The sequence below is a fragment of the Muntiacus reevesi genome, chromosome 1 (genome assembly GCF_963930625.1).
Source record: "Muntiacus reevesi chromosome 1, mMunRee1.1, whole genome shotgun sequence".
In the NCBI taxonomy this organism is placed as follows: Eukaryota; Metazoa; Chordata; class Mammalia; order Artiodactyla; family Cervidae; genus Muntiacus; species Muntiacus reevesi.
In genome coordinates this window covers 39,006,997-39,022,853 of record NC_089249.1, presented here as the reverse complement: position 1 = coordinate 39,022,853, position 15,857 = coordinate 39,006,997, and the positions used below count along the sequence as shown (strand labels likewise).

The 15,857-nt window shown below is 39.1% G+C and overlaps 1 protein-coding gene across 2 annotated transcripts in view; it reads left to right on the top strand.

Moving 5' to 3' along the window:
* The window catches only part of PTPRO (protein tyrosine phosphatase receptor type O), a 262,845-nt gene that overhangs the window by 209,576 nt on the left and 37,412 nt on the right, over positions 1-15,857 (top strand). For both annotated transcript variants that reach the window (XM_065940798.1, XM_065940791.1), the window contains exons 17-18: positions 9,213-9,248; positions 12,820-12,901. In XM_065940798.1, the coding sequence (XP_065796870.1) occupies positions 9,213-9,248; positions 12,820-12,901 (118 nt within the window). The remainder of the gene's footprint in view (positions 1-9,212; positions 9,249-12,819; positions 12,902-15,857) is intronic.

Below are 15,857 nucleotides of genomic sequence, written 5' to 3'. Positions count from 1 at the left end.
CAGGGAAGTAGCCAAGAGACAGGGCAGCATCTCTGTTTAAAACTCAAGCTTCAGTGCCTGAGCCACTACTTCTGTTGAAAAATCAAGTAGAAGGATACAGTTCGGGGCTCTCAACTCTTACGTTTACAGGAAGATAAATACCAAAGTGTCCCTGAGAAAGGTAGCCTCGTTATTTCGATATGCTTGAGTATTAAGGACTTGGAAGGAGGGGGTATTCTGAGAACTAAGAAAGCATTGTCATGAAGTTAAATCAGTTGACATTATACCTAACAGTAATCCATATGAATTAATGATCCTATGCACAGCAATGAATACCCAACAAAATTACCAATTAATTAACCATTTAATATGAAGCCAATCCTGCTTGCATGTTCTAGTTTCTTTCACAAGCAACTCCATGCAAACTACTTTTAAAGATATACATTTCACGTTAATCCTCAGTGATTTTTTTTCTATTTTCCTAACCCCCTAAAAATGTTTAATCTGAAAGAAGTAGATATGTTATATTAGAAATTTTACTCTCAGAATTAATGAGGGGGTGCTTTATTTAAACTGTAAATGCTAAACGGGCAACTAGTTGAGACCACTTTAGTTGAAAATCTAGGTGATATAGGATTCTTTTTAATAAGACAATATGCTGTGCTATTTTAAAATTTCACCCTGAATGGAATTTTGCTATTCAAATATGATTCATCCAACTATCAAGAGTAACCCATAAACTCTTGATAGTAAAAAGTTAGAAGACATTTCTAGGTTTGCTCAAATATTATCAGCACTCTCTCCAAGATTAAGAGACTGACTCACTGATATTCATTTCTTGCCTCAGTCACTCAGCTGTGTCAGACTCTTTGCAACCCCATGAACTGTAGCCCGCCAGGCTTCTCTGTCCATGGAATTTTCCAGGCAAGAGTACTGGAGTGGGTTGCCATTTCCTACTCCAAGGGATTTCCCCAACCCAGGGATCAAACCTGCATCTCCTAGTTGGCAGGCGGATTCTTTACCACTAGCACCACCTGGGCAATCCCAATGCTTGCCTGTCTCACCCTTAAAAAAGACCCATTCACAGAGCAGTGATGAGGGGCCCATCTAGAAACTGATGATATTGTACTTGTGACTCAGATCAATATATTTACTAACTACACAACTGGTCACAATTTACAAACTTTATGAGAGATCAGTTATGGGAGAACTGAAACAGAAGAGAATTCATTTCAGGACATTCCTATAAAATTAAGAAAAATTCTTGTGCAGCTCTGGGCAAAAGACAGTGTTGCCAACGCTAACATTTTCTGGCTAACTGAGAATACATATCTCAGTGGAGATGTGTAATAACAAAAGTAACAAACTGACAAAGTCATTTTCCCCAATTCTCAGAATAACTATAAATACAACCAAAGGATATTTTAAAATCTACATTAATAAATGCTTTATCTTACTAGGTTTTAAATATCGGAAATTTGACTCAAATCAGGCATTTTTAAATCAACAGTCTGCATTAGAATTAACGTGAAGCTAAGTAATTTTGCTCCCACTCCACGGAGTGTAAGTAAGGTTAGAAACTAAAAATTAGTTGGTGAGCTACATAGTAATATGTTGGATGAATGGTATGTGGATGTCATGCCATACCCTTGTTTTAAGGATTATTTTGAGGAATGATATATTATAATCATTTATATTTTAAATAATATAGAAAGCCATACCTAGCAGTGCATCTTTATAAGAATGTGTTCTGAAAGCTTGTTTACCAGAATCAGTATACTCAAACTAACCATTTGTATTCCTTACACAAGCTGCCGTTAGCTAGCAAATGATGTTATAGATTTCTTAAAATAGCCTTAAGCATTGCAAGGGTAATATCCAAGAATAAGACTGGAGGTAACTAATGAGGCATTTCAGAGCCTCATTTAAATGAATGCAAAATGTAATCACCTAATAGCAGGCTAATTGACACAAACCAAGTTGAAAGAAATATATCTGATTACAATAAGGCTGCATGTGAATAAAACTGATTTGGGCAATATTATCCCATTTAAGCCCTCATGTTTAAATTTCAGAGAATGGAATAATATTTAACTGTAATTAAGGTGCTTGTCATTTTAATTGATCCCAGTCGGTAATTTACTGATCTCTGTTCACAGCTTGTATTACTAACTCTTGCCACTTTTTCATCTTTACATCTGTTATCTATCAACGCTCACAGGCGTAGGAGTATATTTGCTTTCTTAACCCTGCTACCCTCATGTCTTTGGACTGATTATCTTTTGGCATTTTATATTAATCCTTGGTAAGTGACTTTTTTACTGTTTACCTAACACGAAATTTTAAAAGTTAGCTTTCAAGAAATAAACCAAAGAGAAAACCCTTTTTAATGATTTTATGTGTTTAGCAGCATGTGAAATTATTAATAATGTATTGAAATGGATTAAAGCAGCTAATGGTACCCAGATGCTAACTATAACGTTTTCTCAATTAAATTTTCTTCTTGTGATGTTCTTGGCAAGCTTTTCTTCCATCTATTAAGTTATCCATTTCATTGTTGAGTTAGTCCATGGCCTCTCATCTTTAAAAATGATGCATTCCATTTTTCTCACAATTTCCATTGGTTAGCTCCATATTTCCAAGAAGGAAAAAAAAACACAATCAGACAAAGAAACCCAGAACACTGTACTCCGTTTTGGGGGAGCTTTATGTTTTTATAATGATGCTCACTGCTTACTCAGTGAATATTGAACCACTGACTATGTGTGAGCCTCTTTGTATAACCCTTTGATTTAACTGTCCCCACACCTATGCAGAGAGTGTTATCAGCATCATTTTACAGTGGTAGAAATAGAGGAAAAAGATTCGCTATCTTGACATCACATGACTATATAGAAAATTCAGATTCCAAACCCAAGTGTCTCTGAAATCTATTCTTTCCTCTCTAAAAATAAATTCTTATTTTTTGACTTTTAAATCATTTTAATAATCAAATCTCAAAGAGTATCTTTAAGTTTTTATAAAGTATAATGATAATAATCTTGAATTTTGAGGTTAATGTATCCAGAAGAACTATTTCTTTTTCTGAACCAAAAGCCAGCATAAGGCAGCAGTTTCTCAGAGGAAAAAAAAAAATTATTGTCCTTAAGTATTAGTCCATGGTGTTTAGGTACTGAATTTTGTACGAATGGATCCAGAAACCTGGACAACTTGAGAAGGACTCAGATAAAATCAATAAAAGCAGTTCATGGACTGGAAAAAGGTCTCATGGTGGGGGAGGGGACAGAATTCAAGATTTAAAGCAATCTGGAGAGTTAGCCATTCAAATAGAATTGATCCAATGTTTGGCTTCTCTGAAGACAGAATAAATACAGTGGGAAAAGTTAGAACTTTGATTTGCAAGTGGAAAAGTATAAAAAAGAATGTCCTCATGATGGAGATTGTTTAATACCAGAACTTGTATTTTCTTTATCAAAAAAAAAAAAAGGACTAGTTGAAAAATTTCTGAAACATGGTAGACACTGCTATGTAAGTAATAAAGTCAGAGGAATGTGCTGGATGAGAAAGACACCTTCACTATTATTCCTAGTTTATTCTTAGTAAGAGTCTCCTGTATAGGACTTCACCACAGTCAATCAATATTTTAGGTATTTGACATCAGATGGTGTTCATGTATGAGTGAAAAGTGAAAAGGCAGTAAAAGTGTTAATCGCTCAGTCATGTTCAACCCTTTTCGATCCCATGTACTGTGGCCTGCCAGGCTCCTCTGTCCATGGAATTCTCTAGGCAAGAATACTGGAGTGGGTAACCATTCCCTTCCCCAGGGGATTCTTCCAACCCAGGGATCAAACCCAGGTCTCCTGCATTGCAGGAGGATTCTTTACCATCTGAGCCATCAGGAAAGTCCAAGAATACTGGAATGAGTAGCCTATCCCTTCTCCAGGGGATCTTCTCAATCCAGGAATTGAACTGGGGTCATCTGTATGGCAGGCGAATTCTTTACCAGCTGAGCTACTGGGAAAGCGCTCCCACTGATGAACACAGGTTCAAATTTCAGCAACCCCTTCAAGGTCTGTTATTTATAGTACTGCTCAAATAGCATGAGACCCAACTTTGGAAGGGAAAAATCCATTCAGTGGTTTTAGAAAAATGGTCCTGAGGCTATAACTGGTTATCTCCAGATGAGAAGAGAAAGCAAAAGATGGAGCCCCAGGCTTTCTGCATTTTCCATCAACTGCACACATAGCAACCAATGAAAATATACTGAACCCAAACTGTGTTTTCCAGCCCTAGACTTGTGCTATGCAAGATATAAAAGAGGTAAAATGTATGGTCCCTGCTCCTTCAATAACAGTTCAGTACTCTCACAAAACCACTCAAATTCCCTACTCACTGCTACTTTTCTCTTTATCTCATAAATTGTGGATATTTGCCCCTGCTTCCACTTGCTAAGTAGTCTTTTTAAATCCTCCTTCAGATGTGTCTGTCCTCATATTTCACCCCTCTATTAACAACCACCTCAAATAACAGAGCCATCCCCTTCATTCTTAACACTGCCCGGCTTCATCTCTAAACTGTCAACTTCTTGGATAGATATGTTCCTGATGATTGTCTAAAATCCTCCTGATGCTTCTTATGGTCTGTGTGGAAATCCAGAGACTCTTTCTCCCTCATATTGCTCTCAGGTGGCCTCAGCTGGCAATGGCTTGGAGCCGGGCTTGGTTCACAGCCAGAGATCGGGCTGGGTCACAGTGGTGAAAACACCAGACCCTAGCCACCAGACCAGTGGTCAATGACAAGACCCCTGGCCCTTCGGCTTTGCAGAAAAGAATTTCACAAAGAGGGAAAGTAATAAACAAGTAGAGTATTTATTCAGAGGGAAAATGTACAGTACATGTGGCTGGACACACAGGCAGACTCAGGGAGAGAGAGGGTCGCTGAGTCGCACCCTCATGGAAGTTTGAATTGCTTTTATTGGGCGTCTCTTCTGGGTTTCCTTCAGCCAATCATTTTGAGTTGCTTGGTTCACAGTCCATATTTGATATATCTCAGGATCCTCCCATGTTGTGGGAGGATCCTCCCACACATCTCTACCTCAAAGGCATCTGGGCAGAACATCCCTTAACATTATTCCCTCTTTGACCTCCAAGGAGCCTTTCTCTGCAGGTGAGGTTGGGGAGGTCTCCTGACTTAAGGAACAGGAAATACGTGGTCTGAGCAAGGACCAGCCTCCTCCCTTAATTGTTCTGCTCTTCTTTTCTTGCCAATAGAGAATGAATCTCCCATTGGTTTACCCTGCCGGGTCCATCTGTCTCCTGCCTAAATAGGGTTGCTCAAATCTTTTCCCAAGTAGTGGCAGAGTCACTTGGAGCCTATATGCCCATTGGCTTAATCTTAAAATTGCATTCTGCCAGGATTTCTGACTTTAGTGATCTCAGATTGTAATTCCTATTCAAAGAAAACCATCTCATTTGGATCAGCTCTCTCCAGATTCAGCGTTGTTGCTCTCTTTTCTTTGCTCTCATGCTCTACTCACATACTCATCTGACCCGTTCTAAATGCTTAATAGTCAGTATTTTAAGCATGTTGCAATATTACGGCTCAGCTTTACTCCTGTTTGTTGCATATTCTATTCAGAGAATGACGTAACTCTAAAGACCTATTTAAGATGTGAAGATGATTTGTGTTTGTATCATGAAAAAGTAAATAATGCTTAGAGTTTTTTGTTTACTGTTTTCAGGTTTCCTTTGTGTTTGTTTTTAACAATCATAAACCCCATGTCTCTGCCATTGGCTGGTATTCCTCTCAGAATAAATTCCATTCTGGTGGGCTTTCCAAGACAGTCATAATCATGAAGAACTTATAAAGAATGCATCTTTTTTATAAAAATGTATTTATTTTTAATTGGAAGATAATTGCTTTACAATATTGTTGGTTTCTGCCATAAATCAACATGAATCAGTCATAGGTATACATATGTCCCCTCCCTCTTGAACCTCCCTTCCATCCTAATGCATCTTAACTTCTTGACGTCATTAGGGTTTTGAACCTTATCTAAAGCAAGTGAAAGAGAAAAAGTAAAAGTGTATGATCCTATATGTGTATATGCTATATGTCAGGTGGGTATTATTAACCAGTTATTCAGAAAATCTTTTGCAATGACAAGATGATGACCTCAACATCACCCAAACTGCTCATTGTGGCAGGCACACACTCACATGCTCTGTTCATAAAGTGCTGAAGGGAAGACTGCTAGCAAAGCCTGAACTTACATGTTTAAAAGCAAATTTTCCCTTGATTTGAATCATAGGATCAGTACAGCCATGGAAAATGTGGGAAAATTCTCTCAGTCTTGCTGTGAAGTCCCACAATTCAGTACTGGCATGTCCCATGGCTTTATATAACAAGAACCCTTGGGAATCTTCAGCAATTCAGTAAAATCTTATCAGAACAATGAAGGTCGTACACAAACTATAAAGACATATACTTAAGACAAGAGCATATAAAACACGTGGTAGAATTTCATACTGTATTTTAGGTTCATTCAATCAGTAAATGTGACAGAAAGAAAAAACTAGTACCTCTCCTCCATGAGTCAGGTTTCAAGACAGCTGTGGAATAGTAGCGGCTTAATATTTCAGCACTGCATTTATTCAGTGTCACCCTACCAGAGACATTTGTTTCCTCCTGGTTTCCCTTAAAGTCTGTTTGGATCAGAAAGGTTTTGTGTTTTTCTTTTTTTAATTTCACTCTGAATTACAAAATACGTTGGCAACCTCCAGAGTTACCAGAACTGTACCTTATTATGCTAAAATTCTGCTTTCATCAGGCACTAAAGTAATGGGCTCCTCCTACAGGAAGTAAATGTAGGATTCCTAAGGTGAAGTAAGTTATCACTACAGTTCATTTCAGTTCAGTTGCTCAATCGTGTCCGACTCTTTGCGACCCCATGGACTGCAGCACGCCAGGCCTCCCTGTCCATCACCAACTCCCAGAGTTTACTCAGACTCGTCCATTGAGTCGGTGATGTCATCCAACCATCTCATCTTCTGTCATCCGCTTCTCCTCCTGCCCCCAATCCCTCCCAGCATCAGGGTCTTTTCCAATGAGTCAGTTCTTCGCATCAGGTGGTCCAAGTATTGGAGTTTAAGCTTCAGCGTCAGTCCTCCCAATGAACACCCAGGACTGATCTCCTTTAGGATGGACTGGTTGGATCTCCTTGCAGTCCAAGGGACTCTCAAGAGTCTTCTCCAACACCACAGTTCAAAAGCATCAATTCTTCAGCGCTCAGTTTTCTTTATGGTCCAACTCTCACATCCATTCATGACTACTGGAAAAACCATACCCTTGACTAGACGGGCCTTTGTTGGCAAAGTGATATCTCTGCTTTTTAATGTGCTGTCTAGGTTGGTCATAACTTTTCTTCATTACAAGAGCAGAGTAGAAGAATTATTCAATAGCACAGGAAGCTCAGCTTGATGCTCTGTAATGACCTGGAAGGGTGGGGGAGGGGTGAGAGGAAGGAGATGCATGTACACACATCGTTGATATACTTCACTGTATGGCAGAAACTAACTCAACATTGGAAAGCATTTATACTCCAATTTAAGAAAATTATTCAAGCAGTAATTTCTTGAGGTTCCCAAACACCTATGTGGCACAACTCTGTCCAATATGACGGTGGTTTTTTGTTGTTGTTTTGGGAGGGATTTTCTGTGGGGGGGAGATGATGAAGAGGCAAAGTAAAAACCTGAATGTTTATTTATTCCTTCAAAATCCCGAATATGAAAGACAAAAAGAGGCTGAGGGAGAAAAGAAACAACAGGAACTATTGAATGGATTATTTTCACTAAGAATTGGGAAGAAAGAAAAACTCTCTGGAACTAGAAAAGGAAAATCAGAAACACCACTTTCATTGATGAATATGTCCTTCACCCTGTTACTTCCTCTTCACCCACAAGTGCCATTTCCCCAGTGGGATCCTTCATGAGCCCAAGTCTAACATCCCATTATTAATTGCATCATTAAGTAAAATTGTGAGGATGATATAATAAAGATGTTTTGTTTCAATTCAATTAAATAAGCACTTATTGGCCACCTGCGAGTGTTCCATGAACTGTACTCAGGTCTGAGGACAAACGACAGTCTAGCAAGGAGTGCATGTACCACTCATGGTCAGACCACGTGAGGAATACTCCATGAATCAAGTGTTATGAAATCCCAGAGGAAGTAGTACATCACTTGCTAAAGACTTTCCAGAGATGGGGGTACCCAAATATTCATAATTTTAAATATCAGTAAATATTTTGTCATATAAGAGTACTCAGAGCACAACTGGCTATTTACTACCTATTGTTTGTGCTCTGAAAGTCTGGGTGCTCCCATCAATATTTCAGGGCCTTTGAAAATTACTTATAAAAATTGTAACACTCAATTATGTATCAATATCATTTATTTAAGACAATCTAAATAGAATAATGAAGCCTTTCAGCAGATACTATCCTAGTTTTAAGTAACTTAGGTCAGTTGTCTTAACGTGTTGGTAGAAAATAATTACTATTTAAAATACTCTTAAAATGGAATTAGCTGAAGCATAATTAGTATGATATGTGTTTGAGTTTGCAGACTAGTAATGAAACAGGAATAAGCAGGTAGTAGGTGCATTTCTTCAGATAGCTTAAAACTTTGATCAAAACTGAATAAGAACAATGCTATGGTAGAATTTATGACGCATGGCAACACTGATAGCACAAATTCACATTCCTGTTGAAAATGTCCAAAAAATGTTATTTTTTAGTCTTTAATTAAAAAACCAGTATGTCCATTCTCTGACCATCAGCTGTCACCTTTATTTCCCAATTTTTTTCCTACTTGCCTGTAAAACCTAGAGTGTCCACCCAGTAGATATTTCTACATATTTACAAAATACTTCAGCAACTTAATACCTAGGAGCAAGAAATTATATTTCTAGAACTCAGCTTTTTGGCAAATCTGAAATATAAAGTATAGGTTGCTTCTGAAATCTAATGGAAATTTTTTTAATGAATCTTAAATTTTTATCATTATCTTTTCATTTAAGGGAAAGTAATTAAACAAATTAAGCATGTTTAATAAAAATTAGATATAATAGAGGTGCCTGATGTACAGTAATTATTTAAAGCTCCCTAAGCTTAATCATATGTTAATCAATTCTTTAGCCCAGATAAATTTGCTTCTCTTTTTTTAATTCTCAGGAGTAAAAATGGCTTAAAGAAGAGGAAACTGACTAAGTAAGTTTTTCTTACTTTTTCATTCAAAAATATTCTTCACAATGATCTTCACTTTCCAAATTGAGAAGATTGTATATCTTTAATAGAAGGAAGCTTAAGAAAGAGGCAAATGCATATTATGTTATGTGTTGGTGTGTTTACACATATGGATATCAGTGACCACCAAGAAAGTGTACCAACAGAAGGCGTTTCGAGAACAAGGAAGATTCTCACTGCGTGAGATCTGAGGAAGAATGGGTTGTTAAGAATTATAAAAGTCTTACAGAAGGACGTCTACTCTTCTATATCTATAAAAAATATATATATAATGTTTAGCTACATCAAAGTAGTACAAAAACCTTTGCCATTTTGTAGCTTCAAATTTCATGCTTATTGCAGGAAAAAGGCTTTTATTCTATTTGACGTTATAACAAATACTTAGATAAATGCTGTCTCAGGAAATCTTTATAATAAGTTGAAAAGGATAATTGCTTTACCTTGCCTGTGGTTTCACTTATCTACTGAACGGTTAAGTCGTAAGAATTATAATTCTGAGGGCTGAAAATGAACTATCAGTTGATTTCAAAAGCCTAATTAGAGTATCACCTCTAGGCCTTTAGTTAAAAACTCTACATAAAGAGTGGATAATTTCTATAAATAGACTTTATTCTTCATACTTGCCTGGGACAGAATATTGGTGAATTCATTAAAGAGCCAGTTAAGGGGTTTCAGTCAGTTCTACGGTATCTCTGCTAATGGAGTACATAACACAAAAGAAAAGTTAATCCAAAATATTTCTATTCAGCTTTGAGTGACATATAATGCTTTGGTACATATAGATGACAGAATTTTTTTTTCCTGAATCTATTTCAAATTAATACTCATTCCATTGGCATCTATCAAGTGAGGTAGGAGAGACAAGACCAGCTGAAGCAAAAGAGAGGAGCTGTCAGCTGGAAAGAATGATTTGACAGACATAGAAACACTTTGTTGCCCAAAATTTTTAGTTGGGTTGTTAAGTGAGGTCCAGAGGCAGGCATTAGAGCAGTTAGAGGTTGGGGTCTCAGGACCATGAGGGGACCCAAGATGGAGGCAGAGAGGAGAGGCAGGAGGTGGACCCAAGTTTGGAGTGGTGTATAGATATGGTGGAACCTGCCCAGAAGCCAAAACCCCATGTCAAGCTAACTTCCCCCTTCCCTCTTCTCATTTCCCTCTATCCTCCCTCCTCTACAGGTCAATTTCTAGGGACTCTCTCCATCTTACCACTTACGTTCTCTTTATCTTTTCTCTTTCAGTCCAAATGCCCCCACCATTACCACCTTCCCTCTCTCCACATACCTTCATTCCTCTCCTTTCTCACCTCCTTTTTCTCCCTGTTGGTCTAAATCATTCCCCCACCACACACCCCGATTGATTTCTGCTCCCAGCAGCTTTCTCTCTCTTTTTCTCCTCTCCCTGATGCCCATCCTTCTACTTCCTGGTCCTTCCTCTGACTTTCTTCTTCCTCCCCTTCTTGCTTTTGCTTTTTCTAATCCCATTTTCCTCCTAATGGGATGAGAACTAGAATCATTAAGCCCAATTTCAAGGTCAATGTATTGCTCAGAAACAGCAGGGAGGGGACCCTCCACCCGCCCCCAAGTTAGCTGTTCTTTTAGAAGGATGGCAAGTTTGAATGAGAAAGCTTTTAACCAGGAGTCCTTCTCCTTGGTTATACTTAGCATTCTCTGGCTTAGTAGCCCTGAAATCTTGAACTCCTCACTTAACTGTCTCAGCCCTGGCTCTCTCTGGAGCTCCTTCTGAAAAGTGAGGTGAAAATGTGTATTAGTCACTCATTCACGTCCTACTCTTTGTGACCGCATTAACTATAGCCCACCAAACTACTCTGTCCATGGGACTCTCCAGGCAAGAATAATGGGGTGGGTAGCCATTCCCTCCTCCAGGGGATCTACCCGACTGAGGGATCGAACCCACATCTCCTGCATTGCAGGCAGATTCTTTACTGTCTGAGCTACCAGGAAAGCCCAAGCACGAGGCTAATGTTGTCCATGTCTAATCTCAACCATCAACCAAGCAAGATAACGCATAAGCATATTTATGATTTATAGTATGTTTTCATGGAGAAGGAAATGGCAACCCACTCCAGTGTTCTCGCCTGGAGAATCCCAGGGACAGGGGAGCCTGGTGGGTTGCCGTCTATGGGGTCATATAAAGTCAGACATGACTGAAGCGACTTAGCAGCAGCAGCAGCAGTGTGTTTTAAGGGTACAGGGCTTCCCTGGTGGCTCAGATGGTAAAGAATCTGCCTGCAGTTTGGGAGACCTGGGTTCTATCCCTGGGTTGGGAGGGGTCCCCTGGAGAAGGGAATGGCAACCCACTCCAGTGTTCTTGCCTGGAGAATGCCATGGACAGAGGAGGCTGGCAGGCTACAATCCATGGGGTCACAAAGAGTCAGACTTGACTGAGCAATTTTCACATACATGTGCACACACACACACAAACATATTCTTAAGGGTACCAGTCGGTGTTATTATTATTAAGTAAAACCATTACAATTTGTATTATCTGGGAGGCATAATTCCTTTAAAATCTACTAAAAACATAAATTAATCTATCAGATGAGCTAATCAACAACTTTGAACAAATATCTATTATATGCTATGTATTTGCTAATGAGAAGTAAGTCCACAGGTGGATGACATAAGCTGAGTAAGTTGCAGCAAGACTAAGAGAAAGGCTAACTCTGTGGACCCTGGTAAGATGGAAAGGCTTGGGTTAGGTGACAGAGTGCTATGTCCTGCAGAAGCTCTGAGAACAGATTGGGACAGGTAAGCTCTAGAAGAGATAAGCAGCTAGAGAAAACTACAGGAAATAGAACTAAATTCTTATTCCACAAAACAAAAACAAGGTGAGAACTTCTGTGGCATATGCAGAAATGTAAAGTCGGATGTGTTACTTTATTTTTCTTACCAACTGTTTTGAGACTTCTGGAGATGTGCAAGGCTCTGAACACAGCCCTCTCTGAGCAAGGCACTGGGAACTCCCTAGAGATATGCTTCCAGCCTTTTCTCTGGGGGGACACAATTCCTTGCCTTTGCCAAACTGTTTAAATTTACAGGTGTCTATGATATACAAGTGTTAATCTTGCGATGTAAGTGTCCTTATGATATTTCATAGATGAGCATGTTAAATCTCAGGAGAGTTAAGTAAATAAAGTAAAACTATAATTCAAACAGGTCTTCAGGCTAATCCTTGGGTTTTTTCCCATAAACTGGCATTTTCTAGAAACAACACATATTCCTGTGTATGTATGAGTATGTGTGTGTGGAATATGTTGCTGCTAAAGTAAAAGCCAGTGGAAAATCTAGAGATTTTTCCTATCTCAAAGAAGTTAAGTATATAGGGCTCTCTTTTGTAATTATGATATATTAGGAATTGGTACTTTTAACCCTAAAAAAATGAGTGCTAACTTGTGAGAAGTAAAACGTTGTTTTCTGCAAGGAAACTGTTCATGTTTGAGAAGTAAGGCGTTAAACATTGTATGACACCTATCAGCAGGATTTTTAAAATGTATCTTTCTTTGTGTTTGACAAAGCCCGGTTCAACTGGATGACTTTGATGCCTACATCAAGGATATGGCCAAAGACTCTGACTATAAATTTTCTCTTCAGTTTGAGGTGAGTAGATAAAGTATTTCCTGCCCTCTGTGGGCATTGAAATTGGCAGACTTGTACCTGCATCAATTCTATGCTCACTGGGCAATGCTGAGTGTGATTCAGCAGTGGTGTGATTCATAATGGGCAGAATGATCACTGGGCTCAGGGTTGTCTAGTGTGCTGGTTCAGAGCGAAGGATGTCATCCCTTAGTAGGTCAGTGTTTGGGTGGCACAAATGAAGGAAAAGAGAAAATAGATGTAGGCACTGGGGTGAACAAACATCGTAACAAGAGATGTTTTCCATGGTAACACTGAAAACCAGGGGGATAGAAAGTGAGGGGGAAGCAAAATGAGGATTGAGAGTCAGAACAATTTTTCTTTCAGGGGATTTTTACTGTGTTTCTCATGTCATTTAGGCCACAGTTAAGTGTGGATGGTGGATGGATTGGACTGGACCCCCTTGTCTCCTGAGCATGAAAGAACCTGGTGTTTCTTATAACCTTAGGAGTTTTGGCAGTCTATTGTATATGTGAGGTTTTGTTTGTTTTTTCTTGGAGAAATTGGAGAGAGCTACACATGCTTTGTGTAAAAGAACAAAATTAGTGACATCTTTGTCTGAAGCACACATTTTTTCTTTGAATCCAAGAACGTGTGTCAGAGTAGATGGAAATGAGTCTAGGATCTCTGTAGTGTGAGGGGTACAGCTGGTCCCCAGGTTTTCTTCTCACATATTTCACAGCTCAGAACACAGTCTGGAGCCTTCTACAGCAAGATTCAGGTGACTTATGATTCATGGAGGCCAAAAAGACAGGAAAGATAAAGTGATTTCTAAATTGTGTCATTTTTTAAAGCCTCTTAGGCTTTTTTCCCCTGCGAGACACCAGGCTTTCGAATAAAGCTGCCTTCTCCTCATTATCCATATTCATTTCTTCTTTTCCCGCATCAGCCAAGAATAGCTTTGTTCTGCAAGAATCAGCAGGAGTCCTGGTGTGGATATTCATCGCAACAGGGGATTTAAGGATGAGAAGACTCTCATACATTATCAAATACAAAGCCCCCAACTATCACCTGTGTCTTCAGAAATGTCACATGAAGCCTGGCTGAGTTATCCATTGTATGCAGGTGGCATATGAAATTATAAATGCTACACCAGATGCTCAAAGAACAGAAACACAATTTGAAACGGAGATCTATGGGAGGATTGGGGGCTTCCGTGGTGACTTAGTGGTAAAGAATCCACTTGCCAATGGAGGAGACTCAGGTTCAGTTCCTGGGTTAGGAAGATCCCCTGGAGAAGGAAATGGCAACCTGCTCCCAGTATTTTAGCCTGGGAAATCCCATGGACAGAGGAGCCTGGCAGGCTACCATCCATGAGACTGCAAAAGAGTCAGACATGACCTAGCAGCTAAACAACAACAAAATGGGAGGATGGTATTTCAGAAAAGTGTACCAATGAAAGAAGGAGACTTTTTATAAGAAAACATAAGGCTAAACTCAGAAGAAAATAAATATCCAAATAATTCCCATCTTGGTGATGAAAATGATTGGGTTAGCCAAAAAGTTCCTTTGGATTTTTCCGTATCATCTTACGGACAAATCCAAATGAAATTTTTGGTCAATATAATATAATATAGGTACACTTACAACTTCGTTGAAGCCACAGTCTTTTGATTCCTACTAGGTGACTTGATTTCAGTGGCACAACCAGGGTCATTGCCTTTGCTGGCAGGCAAACTTCAGTACATTGCTGAAGTAGTCTCAGTTCATGCCATCAAACCCCATTGTAACTTTTACTGTGCTTCTGAATTGCATCATCAGTTTTTTAAAAAAATTTGGAGAATCATTTTCCAGTAAAAAGAAAATTTTTTTTTTCAGTTGTGAATGACAGAAACACAATTCACTCTGGTTTAGACCAAACATAAAACGAACGTGTTCAGATGAAAACTAAGATCTCTCATATGATCAAAGGGAGGATTGAGTGGCTACCCCAGGAGGGGAGCAGGGAAGCAGCTGAGACTCAAGAACGGCTAAAATCAGGGGCCAGAGATCCCCTCTTTAGAGAACTAGAAATTTCTCATTTCTGCTTCTCTCTCTGCCTTGGCCTCACTTTCTCTGGCCAAATCCAACCTCCTTCTCATAGTGGATTATGGAACCACTGACAGCCTCAGAGAGTTGCTGAAAGTGGGATCACTCAAAAACCATTAGAGAGGCCAGATGGTTGAAAAGGCAAGTTTGCTTGATTTTGAATGCCTGTCCAAAGGCCAACTGTCCCCACTGATGATCAGTGGGCAAGAGCTTTTATAGACAGAAGGAGGGAGCTACATGTAGAAACAGGAGTCAGCTGTGACAGTCATCTTGAAACTGGTCATCAGTGGTCCAACTAGCATCATCTTGGTTGTTTTAGGTACAGTTAATCTTCAGTTCCAGGGTCTATCTGTTTCTGTTTCTTTGAGGCCAATTCTCGAAATTGTGGCAGATTATGTCATGGCTACACTCTAGTCATCATATAGTTAACTTCTTCCACCTGGTGGGGGTTTCAGTATCTATAGAACAGCTCACAGGACATGGTTCAGAATATCATCTATAACCCTTGAGAATATTATCTATAACCCTTTAGTTCCTCCTTGAGAAGAAACTAAAAGTCCTTGACTATACTTAATGACTATTATTAATTATTATTATTTGGTTTCCTTCGACTGTTTCCTTTCTACATGTTCTCACTTCTCTGATTAAATTTATTCTTTGGCTAAGGTTTTTCCACAGACAAAAGGCAGGCAGAGGACATAAGGAGAAAGGACCTTAGGCTCCTGCTGCATTTCAAGAGTATCCCACGTACAGTTTCCATAAGGAGTCATTGGCTCTCTTTCTTTTTTGTTGTTTGAAAAATAGCAGGGAGGATTCTGACTGACTGGCATGGGTCATGATGTCTATTCACACTGTCTGCAGCCAGGGAGGGCAGAATCACAGAACAAGAATT